At 43.7% G+C, this 12323-nt stretch overlaps 2 protein-coding genes across 11 annotated transcripts in view; both read right to left on the bottom strand.

Annotated features, from left to right (window-relative positions):
• Nucleotides 1-2447, bottom strand: part of KIF27 (kinesin family member 27) — a 29980-nt gene extending 27533 nt beyond the window's left edge. For 3 of the 7 annotated variants that reach the window (XM_075137686.1, XM_075137689.1, XM_075137688.1), the window contains exons 1-2: nucleotides 2281-2447; nucleotides 342-730 (exon numbers count right to left, since the gene is read on the bottom strand). In XM_075137686.1, the coding sequence (XP_074993787.1) occupies nucleotides 342-651 (310 nt within the window). In that variant the 5' untranslated portion in view covers nucleotides 652-730; nucleotides 2281-2447. Of the gene's footprint in view, nucleotides 1-341; nucleotides 731-2105 lie in introns of all 7 variants that reach the window. The other 4 variants (XR_012671024.1, XM_075137683.1, XM_075137684.1 and 1 more) reach the window with 3 other exon arrangements.
• A 346-nt stretch (nucleotides 2448-2793) lies between these two features.
• QNG1 (Q-nucleotide N-glycosylase 1) lies at nucleotides 2794-10971 on the bottom strand. Of its 4 annotated transcripts, none has more exons than XM_075137699.1 (5): nucleotides 10917-10971; nucleotides 10409-10759; nucleotides 9174-9433; nucleotides 4677-4872; nucleotides 2794-3431 (listed from the first exon to the last, which is right to left on the bottom strand). In XM_075137699.1, the coding sequence occupies exons 2-5, from the start codon at nucleotides 10743-10745 to the stop codon at nucleotides 3199-3201; spliced, it is 1026 nt and encodes a 341-aa protein (XP_074993800.1). In that variant the 5' UTR covers nucleotides 10746-10759; nucleotides 10917-10971; the 3' UTR covers nucleotides 2794-3198. The 4 variants fall into 4 exon arrangements, with proteins under 4 accessions (XP_074993800.1, XP_074993803.1, XP_074993802.1 ...); XM_075137702.1 differs by lacking the exon at nucleotides 10917-10971 and adding an exon at nucleotides 9897-10062 and having other exon boundaries at nucleotides 10409-10641; XM_075137701.1 differs by lacking the exons at nucleotides 10409-10759; nucleotides 10917-10971 and adding an exon at nucleotides 9893-10401.
• Nucleotides 10972-12323: the final 1352 nt, after the last annotated feature.

Here is a 12323-nt window from a genome sequence, read left to right as displayed (position 1 = left end):
ACATTTTCAAGGTCAGATAAATGTAGCAAGAATCTCCAAAACACTGCATTTCAGGAAGAAATTCTAGTTTAAGTTGCATGTTAAAATGGTGAATGAGAAAGAGCACTTTATAAGTTGTTTTTTTCTTAGATATTTTTGGTATAGCTTAATTTATGGACAATTTGGTTTTAGAACAGTTTAATTATCACATAAACTTTGGAAGCATTTTTTTTTACTATACCTTTTTTCATTAGCCCTTAAAAATTATGCAGCATCATCTGCTATGTATTAAATATTTAACTTGCACAAATACATTGTTCACCACTTTAAAACTTACTCACCACCAAACTTACTCAACCTACCAATGTGGCCACCTCCGATGGTGTAAGTCTTCCCAGAACCTGTCTGTCCATATGCAAACACTGTAGCATTGTATCCCTCAGTCAAAGACACTAGAAGAGGCTTAATGCAAACAGTATAAACTTCTTCTTGGGTTGAGTTTTTGCCAAATACAAAATCAAAAGTGAAGACACGGTCTTTCCCAATGATAATTTGTTGTGTATTTGGCACTAATCTCACGCACACTTGGTGGTTATGAAGTACTTCTTTGGAAAGCAAAGGTCTGATTCGAACTGCAACTTTAACCGGTATCTCCTCCATGCCAGACTCCATCTCAGTGCTCCCCCCTCAGTATTCACACAGTCAACAAGAAGTCTGTTACCACTCCTGTTTGCACTTCATTCGCAGTTGTCTGCAACCAAAAAAAAAAGTTTTCCATGTTACATAATAAATAACAATTCATTTCCTGCTGAAGTAGAAAGTTGATACTTCCTAAAGAATAAAGAAGCACCACTGCACTCTTGAAAAGTACCTGATATAAAAGCAGCTGTATTAATAACTGTTAAATCAATTCATAAATTAATTTTACCTCTATTAATTTCCAAACTAGCAGACTTAAGTTTGAAAGTTGCCTGATTTTCTATTTGAACATAATACAGCCATATGAAGCAACAATATCGTAAGAGTTTGTTAATAAACACTGTTGATAAAGCATATGCTTACAATGAATCCTCTCATTTTCCTATTCCTGCATTCATGCTGCATAGGCAACATAAATCAGTCAAACAAACCCTTTTTCTCCAGAAGTTATATGTATACACACACACGTGCTTTAAAACCCTCTTCCACTTCAGAAGTGCCAAGCCTTGTAACTCGACAAGCACAGAGAAAGCAGTTGTGTTGCCTACAAAGGAGATGTGATTTTAAATGTATCTAATTCCTACACATAAGGCATTCCTCAGATTTTAATCTGCATGTTCAAGCACATACGTAATTATTTTTTATTAATTATGTATTTTAGCAACCATGGTTCCTTATACTGCTCCTTATACTGTATTCATTCTCACAACATAAGAACTGTACAGTAGCACAACTGTAAATATCAAGGAATACCCTTTCTTTACAGTGGTCTTTCATGAACATTCAAAAATCCTCACAGGTATCAAATGCTGCTGGATCCCAAACATATCTCTTATTTTTCGCTAATGCTAAGAACCTTTGCAGTGCAAGGGAAAGTTTGCTGAACTTCCTGCTTGCTAAACTCCCACACATTGTCTTTAAGAAAGCTGTATTACCAAACTGGCAGAACATATCAGCTAAGCCCCCAAAATTCAAGTTTGTTGAAAACAAACAGCTTTAAACAGTTGTCTTGTGGTTGCAAAGAGAAGAGGTTTTGCATTTCATTTTATTCCATTTAGTTTGAGAACTCGGGCATCCAGAATTGAGAAACTATCTGAAGTTGAAAAAAGAAAAGCCCCATTTTATTAACTGAGCAGAAGTAAAACAAGTAAACAAAGCATGAGACTGAAATCAGACTCCTATCATAAAGGACATGGCGATCAAAAACAACTATATGAACTTGCTACCTACAGATTCAAAACACATTCTGATCGATTTCCGTTTTTATTTATCCAGGTACATTATTTTTATCCCCTAGCAAGTACTGCTTTAAAGTGCTGGCATTCCCCCCTCCCTTTTAAAATTATACTTAAAAAAAAAAAAATTAAACCCACGCGGGAGTTGGAGGGAAAGAGAGCGAAATCCTATTCTCTGTTACATGACAGAACCTGGGAGCATGACACAAGCCTATGCCAAAGCCACAGAAACGCTCCGCTGCCGATGCACCGCGTGCCCTCGGCTGCCAGAAAGCAGGAGCAAATAGGCTGGAAAGCTTATGGCTGGCAGGGGTATTTCGAGAGCGGGCCAGTACATCTTCCACGTTTGCAGTGTCTCGAAGAGCACCTTTTACTCCAAACCTGAGAGGAGCCGGGGACGGGATCACGCCTGAGTCTCGGGAGCCGCCCGGGGCCGCGGAATCCAGGCGCCCGGGCCGGCTGGGCCGCGGAGCCCCGCTACGGCTCCGGCGCGGCCCGCCGTCCCGCACCGCCGGCCGCTGCCGCCGGGCCCGGGCGGAGGGGCGCGGCCGGTAGGGCGCCAGGCCGCGACGGACCCAGCTGGGGCGGCGGCGCCCGGTCTCTCCCCGTTGTTTACGGCGCCTCGCTAGGCAACGGCGCCAACGTCCGGCGGCGGCCCCCGCGGCAGAGCGGCGCCGCCTCACCCCCCGCCGCCCACAGCGCCCCCCGGCGGCGGGAGGACGGCGGCGAAGGGGCGGGGCTCTACGACAGGGGGCGGATCTCCGCCCGTGCCGCCCCCCCCGCCCCAGGGACGAATTCCCCCCCGCGCCCGCCGGGGGCTGACGCCGGCGTTTGCTCACGCTCTGCCCCCTCCAATGAAAAGGGAGCTATGCCCCACGCGCTTTATGTCACTGGACCGTTTATTTAACGAAGGCAATAGCTCTTCTCTCGCCAAGCTCGCTGCAGGCAGGCGTGACAGGGCGCCTCGGGCACGGCACAGACAGACAGGTCTGCAGGCATACGCGTGTATGTGTATACATACGTGCGTGTGCAGATACGTGTACATACGCAGATGCAGAACTCAAAGCAGGAGGAATAAGCCCTGAATTAACATGGATTGTCCAGCAAAGTTTACACTATTAATTCCAGTCACGGCCAATGAAAGATTCAGAGAAAAAAAAAAAGAGTTGTTAATACATCATCCGAAAATGAGCATTTGATTTAGCCAGTTGCAAATTAGTGTATGACAAGAATACTTGCAATTCAAAAGATAATGCATCGATACAATAGCTATCAGACTGGAGACTTAGTAATATATACACCGTACACGGTGAAACGGAATATCTTTCATCTCTTCCCTGTGATCCCTGGCATAGTCCCAGAGATGATAATCGAGTAAAACCGCATTGATCTTTCCACGCATGTCCTGACCCTTCTTCTCATAGAGCTCCAGCAGGTGCTTACAAATCAACGCACAACACCAAATAGAACAGCCACGGATCTCCACCTCCTCCTTATCTCCAGACTGGAAAATTGTTCCTGCGGGAGACAAGAGACAGCAACCCAATTATGTTCAAGAGACAGAAGCCCCAGGCCTGAAATTGCTGTTTTTTTCCCCACAACATTTATTCTATTCTAGGACTGCAGTTCTCATGACTTACACTACAACTGCTAACAATGTCACTATACATTTTCTAAGGATTGCTTTAATTTTACCATATGCACTTGTAAGTTTATCTCCCGTTCAATTAAAACAACATTCTGAGAGAGTGGTTTAAGAAAAGGTGTTTGGGTTATACTGCACACTACATGACTATTTCTTTGCTTGTGGAGACAAAAAGGATAGTCAAACATAATTTTGAGATGGTATATTTTCTGCCAGGGTAACTCTAATATTTAAAAATTAAAAAAAAAAAAAACAACACAACCCAAAAAACCATATATATAAAAATATAAAGGGACCCATTTGTTTGAATGACTTGGATGGGAATGTCCTTATTAGGATTCATGGAAAACATAAATTGTCTACATGATCTATTTAATATATAGATATAGGCATATATATATATTTTCAGCCGTTCTATTAAGATCCATGGATGATTGCACTCATCTGTTTATCTTGCTGGGTGATATTAAAATTGCATAATAGCAGTCCTACCTCTAACTACAGTCATTTTATAGTGGAAAAGGGATTGGTTTGTGTTTTTATTCACTGAAGTTCATAGTTAATAACTACTGGAAGATGGAATCATGCTTAAAAATGAGACTCTAGTCTTACACAATTAACTTCATTCAAAGCAATCTTTTTTTTTTAACGGATGCTTACAATATTACCTTGCTTGCCAGTAGCGCTTCAGTACAGTAAAGAGGAACCCTCATGCTTTTACATCATGTTTGAACTAATAAAGGAATTGTTGCTTCTTTTATCAAAACCTCAAAAATCACAACTATACTCATGCTGAAAAGTGGCAAAAGCAGCCCTTTAGAAACTCGGCAATCAACTGGCTTAGAGTCTCCTTAATCCTTCCCTTATCAATGTTTAATCCAAGGAACAGTGAGATCTTTATAAAAACGTAAGCTTAAGATCTCATTCAAGATCACTGTTAGAGAGTAAGTTCCTTCCTGTTACCTCATCACTACACAAGAACTTGTTCCCTGGAGGAAAAACAACCAACCAACCAACCACATAACCTTTACATGGACAAAACATTACATTTTAAAAGTAGCTTTAGTCTACAACATCAAGAGGTAAGATTACTTGATATTAGTAAGGGAGGAACAAACCTTCACGTAGTTTCTTCATTAGTTCTTCAGAATACTTCATTGCTTTTAAGTGAACAAGAACTTGAGGAATTCTGTAGTCAGCAAATATAGTCAGACTAGAAATGTCATCAAAAGAGCCATCTCCTTTGCCTTCTAATACACTCCATGTATCAGCCACAAGTATTTGTGCCCGTTTGTAGAAAGACACCTTTTTTTTCTAACGAAAGAAATTTACGAATTATGTAAGTGCCTGAAACATCAATAAATGCAGCTAATGACATGTACAGAGAGAGACAGGTAAGAGTTACATGGTTCTATGAACCGTAAACTACCATTTGGTTAAGCAAACATATTCGTTAACTAAAACAGAATAAAAGTGCGACACTCTTAAACACCTTAAAATCTAAACAATATCAAACCATAAACAAGTACCATATGGAATGCTCATAAATAAATTGAAATAAAAGAAAAACATAGTACAAGTCACTGCAGTGGAATAAAAATTGTTTAGATTCCACTTGGATCTCAGAACACATTCATGTTGGTTTACTTCCACTTGGCAAACACGGTAGTTGGAGTCCAGCAAACATTAATTCTTTCAGAAACCCTACAGTTCATCCAACCTTTCATTTCGAGGAGAGAAGCATAAAAGGCATGTATTGGATTAGACAATTAAAACATTTTGTTAATCAATTTATCCGTAATGTTAAGGAAAGAAAATTCTAGTGAAAACTTTAATGAATGCTCCTGTGTTCTCTTGTTAGTTAAGGAGGAGAGAGGAAAATTAATTCCGGTAGAAGGAGTATTCACAAATACGAGATTTTCTTAGATACTATGCATGGTTCTATTTTTGTCATAAACTTCTTTGCTGGTGCTAATCCTGCAAAGATTTACATGCTTTTGTGACTACTCACAAGGAGAAAAACTAAAGATATCCTACGACCTGTATGCTGTTGAGGTTTTCACTCTATGCTGCACATGTGTGAATGTAAATCCGCATCTTTAAGAAAAAAGATATTGGTGGGTTATGTTTTTTTCCTCCCTTTATAGTTAGATGAGATTTTCGACTTTTGGCAACATGTGCTAAACAACAACATGTAACTGGAATGGTTCATCTGAAATACAAGTAGGTGGGGATTCAAGTTATTTCCCATTTTATTCTGCCACTCTTCATATCACCACAATTTACAAATGGCATTTTTTAAGCTAATTTAATTTCACTTTATTGTCAAAATGCTACTATTCCTGAGAGCAAAGCATACTTTTTGTCATTAAATGCTATTCTTCACTGATAACAAGGTGTCCAACTACATTTCACAGAACAACTTCTGCAAACATCCTGAAAACTCCTCCTTTCCCTAGGTTCATTCCATACTTGACATAGATGCACATACTTCTAGAGAACATGCAGAATTTTGTATGTTAAATAATAAAACACCACTTGAAACATTGCAACAGGAAGCAAATAATTAATAGACCAAATCCCATCATAGCTCCTACTGCCCCAAAGCTAATGGAAACGAAGAACATCGCTCTCTTACAGCACTGAGATTTTTCCAATATAGTAAAGAACTGATTATCTCCAGCACCACGCCATTTTGCAAGAGCAGAGGAAGGGAGCATTCAAATGGAACTTTTCATCTCATAGAAAGAGGAAAAATACTGTCTGGGACTTGTCACTGAGCAGATGAATTTATAATTTCATTGTTTTAATTATTGTTAATTTTTATGCTGCACAGAGCTTCTGAAGTTTATGTAAAATTCTCAATTTGAAAGAGACTATTAAGCATTTGTAGTTAATTTTCCCACCATTCTTTTCAACAGAAAGCAAGGAAAGCATTAGGTGGATGATACTATGTCTCAAAGATAGCATCATTTGTCCAAAAATGGAACATTTTACCAGATGGCAATACAACTACACTTTTTTCCCCCTGCAACACCCTCACTTTCCAGGAAAAACTACCACATATAGCGACACTTGTGTCTTCTCTCCACTACAAAGATCCAGTGTCAAGAGACATAACTAACTGTGACCTACTGATATTAAAAGAAAGAAGGTGTTGGCAAAGAGCAAAATGTGATAGCACAGCTAGTAAAAAAAGCAAAGAATAGGAGGATCACAAGAATTTTACAACCTCAGTCTCAGATGATGGCAAATAAAAGATAAATACATGCAACGCCCATGACTGAAAGCTCAGAAAGGACTCCACTGTGTCTACGCCAGAACATGAAAACCCTGATATGCGAGTATAACAGAGTCTAGTATTTAAACTTCTGTCAAGATTCAAATTCAGCACAGCATCTAATATGAACTATCCACCCAAGCACAAAAAGGTTTCGGGGATTTTGGGTTTGGTTTCCAATTCACTTTTCAGAAGCAAAAGAACACTGGCAACTTCTACAATTACATTCAGTAACGTGTAATTATGAAAAAAAAAATTGTGTACGTGTTTGGAAAAAAAAATAGCCAAAGAATTGTGTTAATTTTAGAAGTTCCCCCAGAAAGTCAGAACGTAGGAGAGCTGTAGTAGTCTGTGATAGTATGGTTCTACTTCAGAATTTATTTTATAATCATATATATTTCTATTATGGAGAGTTACTGAAAAACACTGGTTTGCTGTTGGATATCTAACCATCTTTTCAGTTCCCTCCTAACTCTTTATTGAAGGCAAAGTCTTACTTGCAAGAGCTCTACCTGCTGTGATAGAAATGATATAGAAATGATGTTGATACTGTGATCCATGTCACCTTGCATTCGCTGCTAACACTGTTTTTTTTTTTTAAACAAGTAGGGTGTAAACTTGGTCTACATTATTTCACCCACCTTCAAAATACACATCTTGCTTAGTGAAAGCAGAAAAGCAGCTTCCATATTCATGCAACAGGCATTACTACTATGTCAGTGCTTACGGTCTGGGATCATTTTTGGAACATCTTTTCATTCTGTAGTCTGCTGCTGCTTTTAGGGAGGCTTGCTTTATAAAGCACTCAGCATCATCTCATGAAAGACATTACGTCAATGAGTACAGTCACTATAAAGATAAGAAAATACTCTATTTATCACTTTACTTGGAAAATATTTCCTTTTTGATCATAAAAACAACCAAAAAATTACTTTATATGTAAAAAAATCCCAATAAATTAAACGAGTAGCTTCAAAGATTAGTTAGAAAGAACCTCTGATTTTTCATGTAAACATATCTTACTTCACAGCAGGAGACAAAGGAAAATAAAATTATGCCACCTACTTAAGGGCAGATTTAAGTAATAAATGCAATAGGTTCAAAGCTCCAGTGACTGGCATTCCAGGGAGTTACCCTGAAAAGACTGCACCGACTATTAGTATAGGCTGCACTGTCACTAGAATAAAGTCTTTTGGACATAATGATGTAACAGCTGACTACTACTGCAGATGGAACTGACCACAGGAGCAGCTACATATGTCACTGATGCTAAATAAAGATCATGCCTGTACAGGCAAAACCAGAGACAGAGAAAATAGCAGGTAGTCTCTGTTTACTTCCCATCAGTTTCTTTCAGGAAAACTGCTCCAAAAAGGTTCAGTATACTGTCAACCCTGCCAAATGAATGGGTTAATTCTGGCCTGTAGTCATTTGTGTAACGCCTGTTGAATCAACCAACAACAGTTATAGTGTGGATTTTCACAATTCTACCAGAGTTTCATTTCCTTCATTAGCTGTGGAGATCCTCAAGGTAAAAGAAGAGAGAGAGAAGGGGGAGAGGGGGGTTGATGGCAATTCAAGGAAAAAAAAAAGGGGGGGGGGGGAGGGGAAAGATTCTGATTTTTCAAGCAGAAATTATCTCAAATATTACGCATTTGTAAGGAGTACAAAGGAGTTCGTGATCTATTTGGGAACTTGGAGTGTATCAAAATAAATTACAACAAAGTGATGAAAATAGAGACAGCATATGAAAAAAAATGGCTCTCCTCTGGGGAAAAAGACGACTCTTGCCACTAGAAATTCCTGACTACTTAAGGACTTAAGACAATCAAGATTCTTTTACTGCTGGTAAATTCTGTGATTTTCTTTTCAGAGGTTGAGACTGACAGAGAAATGGAATCTCAATACTTTTAGCCCAGCTTAACAAAAAACTATACTGTGGTCCAAGAGTATTATTTAAAAAACCTTCTTCCCTATCTATATGACTCATAGCAATTTACATAATTAAGATCAACTGCTTCAACGTCTGATTTTCCTTTCATTATACAGACCAGTATCTTCACTGATTTGAGGCAAAAATATTAAAATAACAGTAATTTTCCTTCTTATTTCCCTTGAACTTTACTTTTGAACACACCGAGTCCACAGAAACATTTCTGTTCACCTTCCACTTCTTGGATTAAAAACCCCAACAATTCACAAATATTAGATCAATTCTGAACTGACTACCCTCTCAGAAAAATTCACACAGACAACCTCAGAGCTATCTTTTAAAGTTACAATCAGTAAGAAGTAAATTCTTTTCATAAGAAATACAATGTTAGAACTACCTTACCTCAAATACAGCTTCATCTCTGTAAGAAGGAAAATTTTCCAGTACTAGACGAAGTAGTTTCTGAGCACTTTTCTCACTCATTTTAACACAGGTGAGGAAAGAGCCTCCAAACTTCTCTAACAGAACTGTTCCGCTTTCATTCAGCACCTGATGTCTTTCTTCAATCAAAGGTATGGGCACTTCTGTGTCAGAGCGAAACACATGCCTAACTTGGTCAAGCGTCATGGTGGCAAAATACGATGCACTGGTGATAGGTATTCCTTCAGAAAAGTGAAAATAAGAAGTTTAGGTTATCATAACATATCCTAAGACCTAATGCAGTGGCCTGCTACAGATGAGAGCGTTTATGCGGTAAGATCTAAAGCATCCATCAACTCTTAAAATCAACTGAGTGTTCAGCGATAATCGCACTCACATAGCTGCTTAAAACTAAGTTTCTGTTTGCAACAGTGCTTCCTTCTACAGATAACAATTTCCAACGTGCAACCACGGAACCTTTCTTACTTTTTACACATTAATTTTTCCCAACTGCTTAGTCTTCGTCTTTTGAGCGTGGTGTTTACATAGCACACTGGCAAATACAGTTAGTACAGTCAGCATAGGCCTGTTTTCCCTTAGCTCCTAACCACGTTGTGCATTTACAAAAAGCACCTCAAAGCAAACCTTCCCTTAATTTACAAACAAACACGTAGGAAGTTAATTAAAACTTCCATCTATACCTACAAATAGATTTTCTTCTGATGACAGCAACAGAAGTGAGCGCTAAAATACTGGTTTTGGAGGCACATGGGTTTTCAGCCTTACTGGAGCAGCTTTGGTACTAGATCAGTCCAGAGGAGTCTCAGTGCAAGCCTCGTTTACTCACGTGTCATAGAAATACGCAATTTATCTTAAGAACAGACATGAAATAACAAGTCACGAACAGCTGACTACCGCCGTTCCCCCAAGTCTTTTTAACGGAGAAGAGGTAGCCCGGTCAGAGCCGCAAGTTGCACCCACCTGCGCAGGGCGCTGTTGCGGCGCCGCCAACCACCGCCTGCCCCCAGCTCCGCCGGCGGCCGGCACACGCAGATTTACCAAAGCAGCAGCCCGCAGAAACGGCTCCCCCCTCCGGGGCAGCGCCTCTGCTCTACGCCCATCGCTTCTCAGCGCCCGCCCGCCCCGGCCGCTGACCGCGGGCCCGCAGACCGCCGTGAGCGGCCCGCCCCGGCCCCGCTCCCTCGGCGCCCACTCACCCTCGTCAAGGGCCCTGTTGACGGCGGCGCAGAGGGACCAGTAGCCGCTGTACGTCTGACCCTTGTACTTCACCAGGTACTTCCGCTCCTCCCGCTCGGACCAGAAGGAGAAGTTGAGGGTGTCCACCAGGAACACCCAGCCCACCGCCTCCTCGCTGGCCGCCCGGGGGTTCAGCTCGTGGAGGCTCTTCCACCCCGCCAGCCCGAACTCCGCCGCCGAGGCTTTGTCAAACAAACTCTCCGCCACCCGCCGCGCCCCCTCCTCGTCCACGGAGACATCTTTGCTGTTGCCGGCTATAAACCGGGCGGACTCCAGCGGGGACGGGAACACCTCCATGCCCGGCCGCCTCTCTAGGGGCAGGAAACACGCACGCTTTCAAGGCCAGCCCCTCCGCCCTGCCCCCGCCCCGCCCTGCCCTGCCCCGCCCGCGGATTGCCGACGGGCAGCGGCTCGGCGACAGGCCCCCCCGGCCCGGCTCCAGCGCAGCCCTCCCTCATCCCCACTCACCGCCGCCGGAGACGCGGCGGCCCCGCGCTGCCGCCGCCGCCCCGCGCTGCCGCCGCCGCCCCGCGCAGTGCGCAGGCGCGCGGGGCGGGGCGCGGCGCGGCGGCCTCTCGCCTTCGCGGCCCGCGGGACCTTCCTCCAGAGGTGGCCCTGGGCCGCGCCGCCGCCACCGCGGCCCGCACCGCGCCTGCTTCCGGCCGTGCGGCAGCGCGTAGCGCCAGCCCCGCCTGGAGGCCGCGGCCTCCCACCTCGCCGCTGCCGCGCGGGGAAGCAGCCTTTAAAAAGGAGCCCCGCGTGGGGCGCAGGTGTTCAGCCCGCACGGCGGAGCCGGCCCTGAGCTGCGGGTACGGTAAAGTCGGACGCGCCACCCGCACCCCCGCACGCCCCCTCGGGGTCGGGCGGCTTGTGGGGGCAGCAGGGGAGGCGGGCCGCGGCGGGCAGAGCGGAGAGGCGGGGGAGGGTGCGCGCTGACCCCGAGCCCCAGACTGACCCAAAACCGTGGCGCAGCCGAGGTCACGGACGGTTATTCTAGGAACATCCCCCAAAATCCTGCCGCGCCGTGCCCGGCTTCCTGGCAAGGACCGTTTCCGAAAGCGCCGCATCACTGAAGCGAAGGAAAAAAAAAAAAGGCAAGCAAACGGTGATACTTGCGGAGCTCTCCTCCCCATTAAGAAACAAAAAACCCCCGACCCGCACCCGAGTTGGGGGCTCGCTTGCGGTGTGCCCGAACCTGCGCCTTGCTCGCGGCCGTCTGCCTCGAGCTCGTCCTGGCCCCCCCAGCCGGTGCCGGACCTGCGGGCGGGCCCAGCCGGAGCCGGCCGCCGCCCCGCTCCTTCCCGCAGGCAGACAGCGGCGGGGGGCGGCTTCCCCGCTCCGAGGGCTGATCACGGCTCTGCCCCGGAGCTCAGCCCGACACGTGACCTCCCGGCTCCGTGCCTGCCCCATTGAATTTTAAAGAGTAGCCGCTTACTCGGACAGGAATTGCCCCCCACACCATTAGAAAAAGCGAAGTGAAATGTTACAGAACCCAGGGTGGGGGGGAACCCCCCCAAAAAAAACAGTAAAAGAATCCACACTTAGTCTGGACCCGCCCTATCCATATGTACAACACACTTGCATTTTTAAATTTGTTTTTATTCAGGAAGTGAAATTAAAACCTGTAAACTATAAATACAAATGCCAAGGTATTACATGAGATATCCAGAGGCTGTATATTTTTTAATTTCTCACAAATAATTCCTATGGAATTCAACATACAACAGGGAAACCAAAGAAGTTTTAAGTTTTGCATACAATGAAAAACAAGTTACAGAGTTAGATACCATCAATTTGCCGATTTATAAGAATTTCTACCTCATACAAATGAAAGCTCAGAAAACCACTATAATTCATTCAGTAATGGTACAGCAA

This window comes from Calonectris borealis, chromosome Z (assembly GCF_964195595.1).
Source record: "Calonectris borealis chromosome Z, bCalBor7.hap1.2, whole genome shotgun sequence".
Taxonomy (NCBI): Eukaryota; Metazoa; Chordata; class Aves; order Procellariiformes; family Procellariidae; genus Calonectris; species Calonectris borealis.
The sequence above is the reverse complement of the archived record's forward strand: the minus strand, read 5'-3'. Positions and strand labels throughout refer to the sequence as shown.

Coding starts and splice junctions, on each gene's coding strand:
- QNG1 (XM_075137699.1), bottom strand. CDS start 10,745: ATGGAGGTGTTCCCGTCCCCGCTGGAGTCCGCCCGGTTTATAGCCGGC. Junction 4,873..9,173: donor GAGATGAAGCTGTATTTGAG/GTAAGGTAGTTC, acceptor TTCTTTCGTTAG/AAAAAAAAGGTGTCTTTCTA. Junction 3,432..4,676: donor AATGAAGAAACTACGTGAAG/GTTTGTTCCTCC, acceptor TGTCTCCCGCAG/GAACAATTTTCCAGTCTGGA.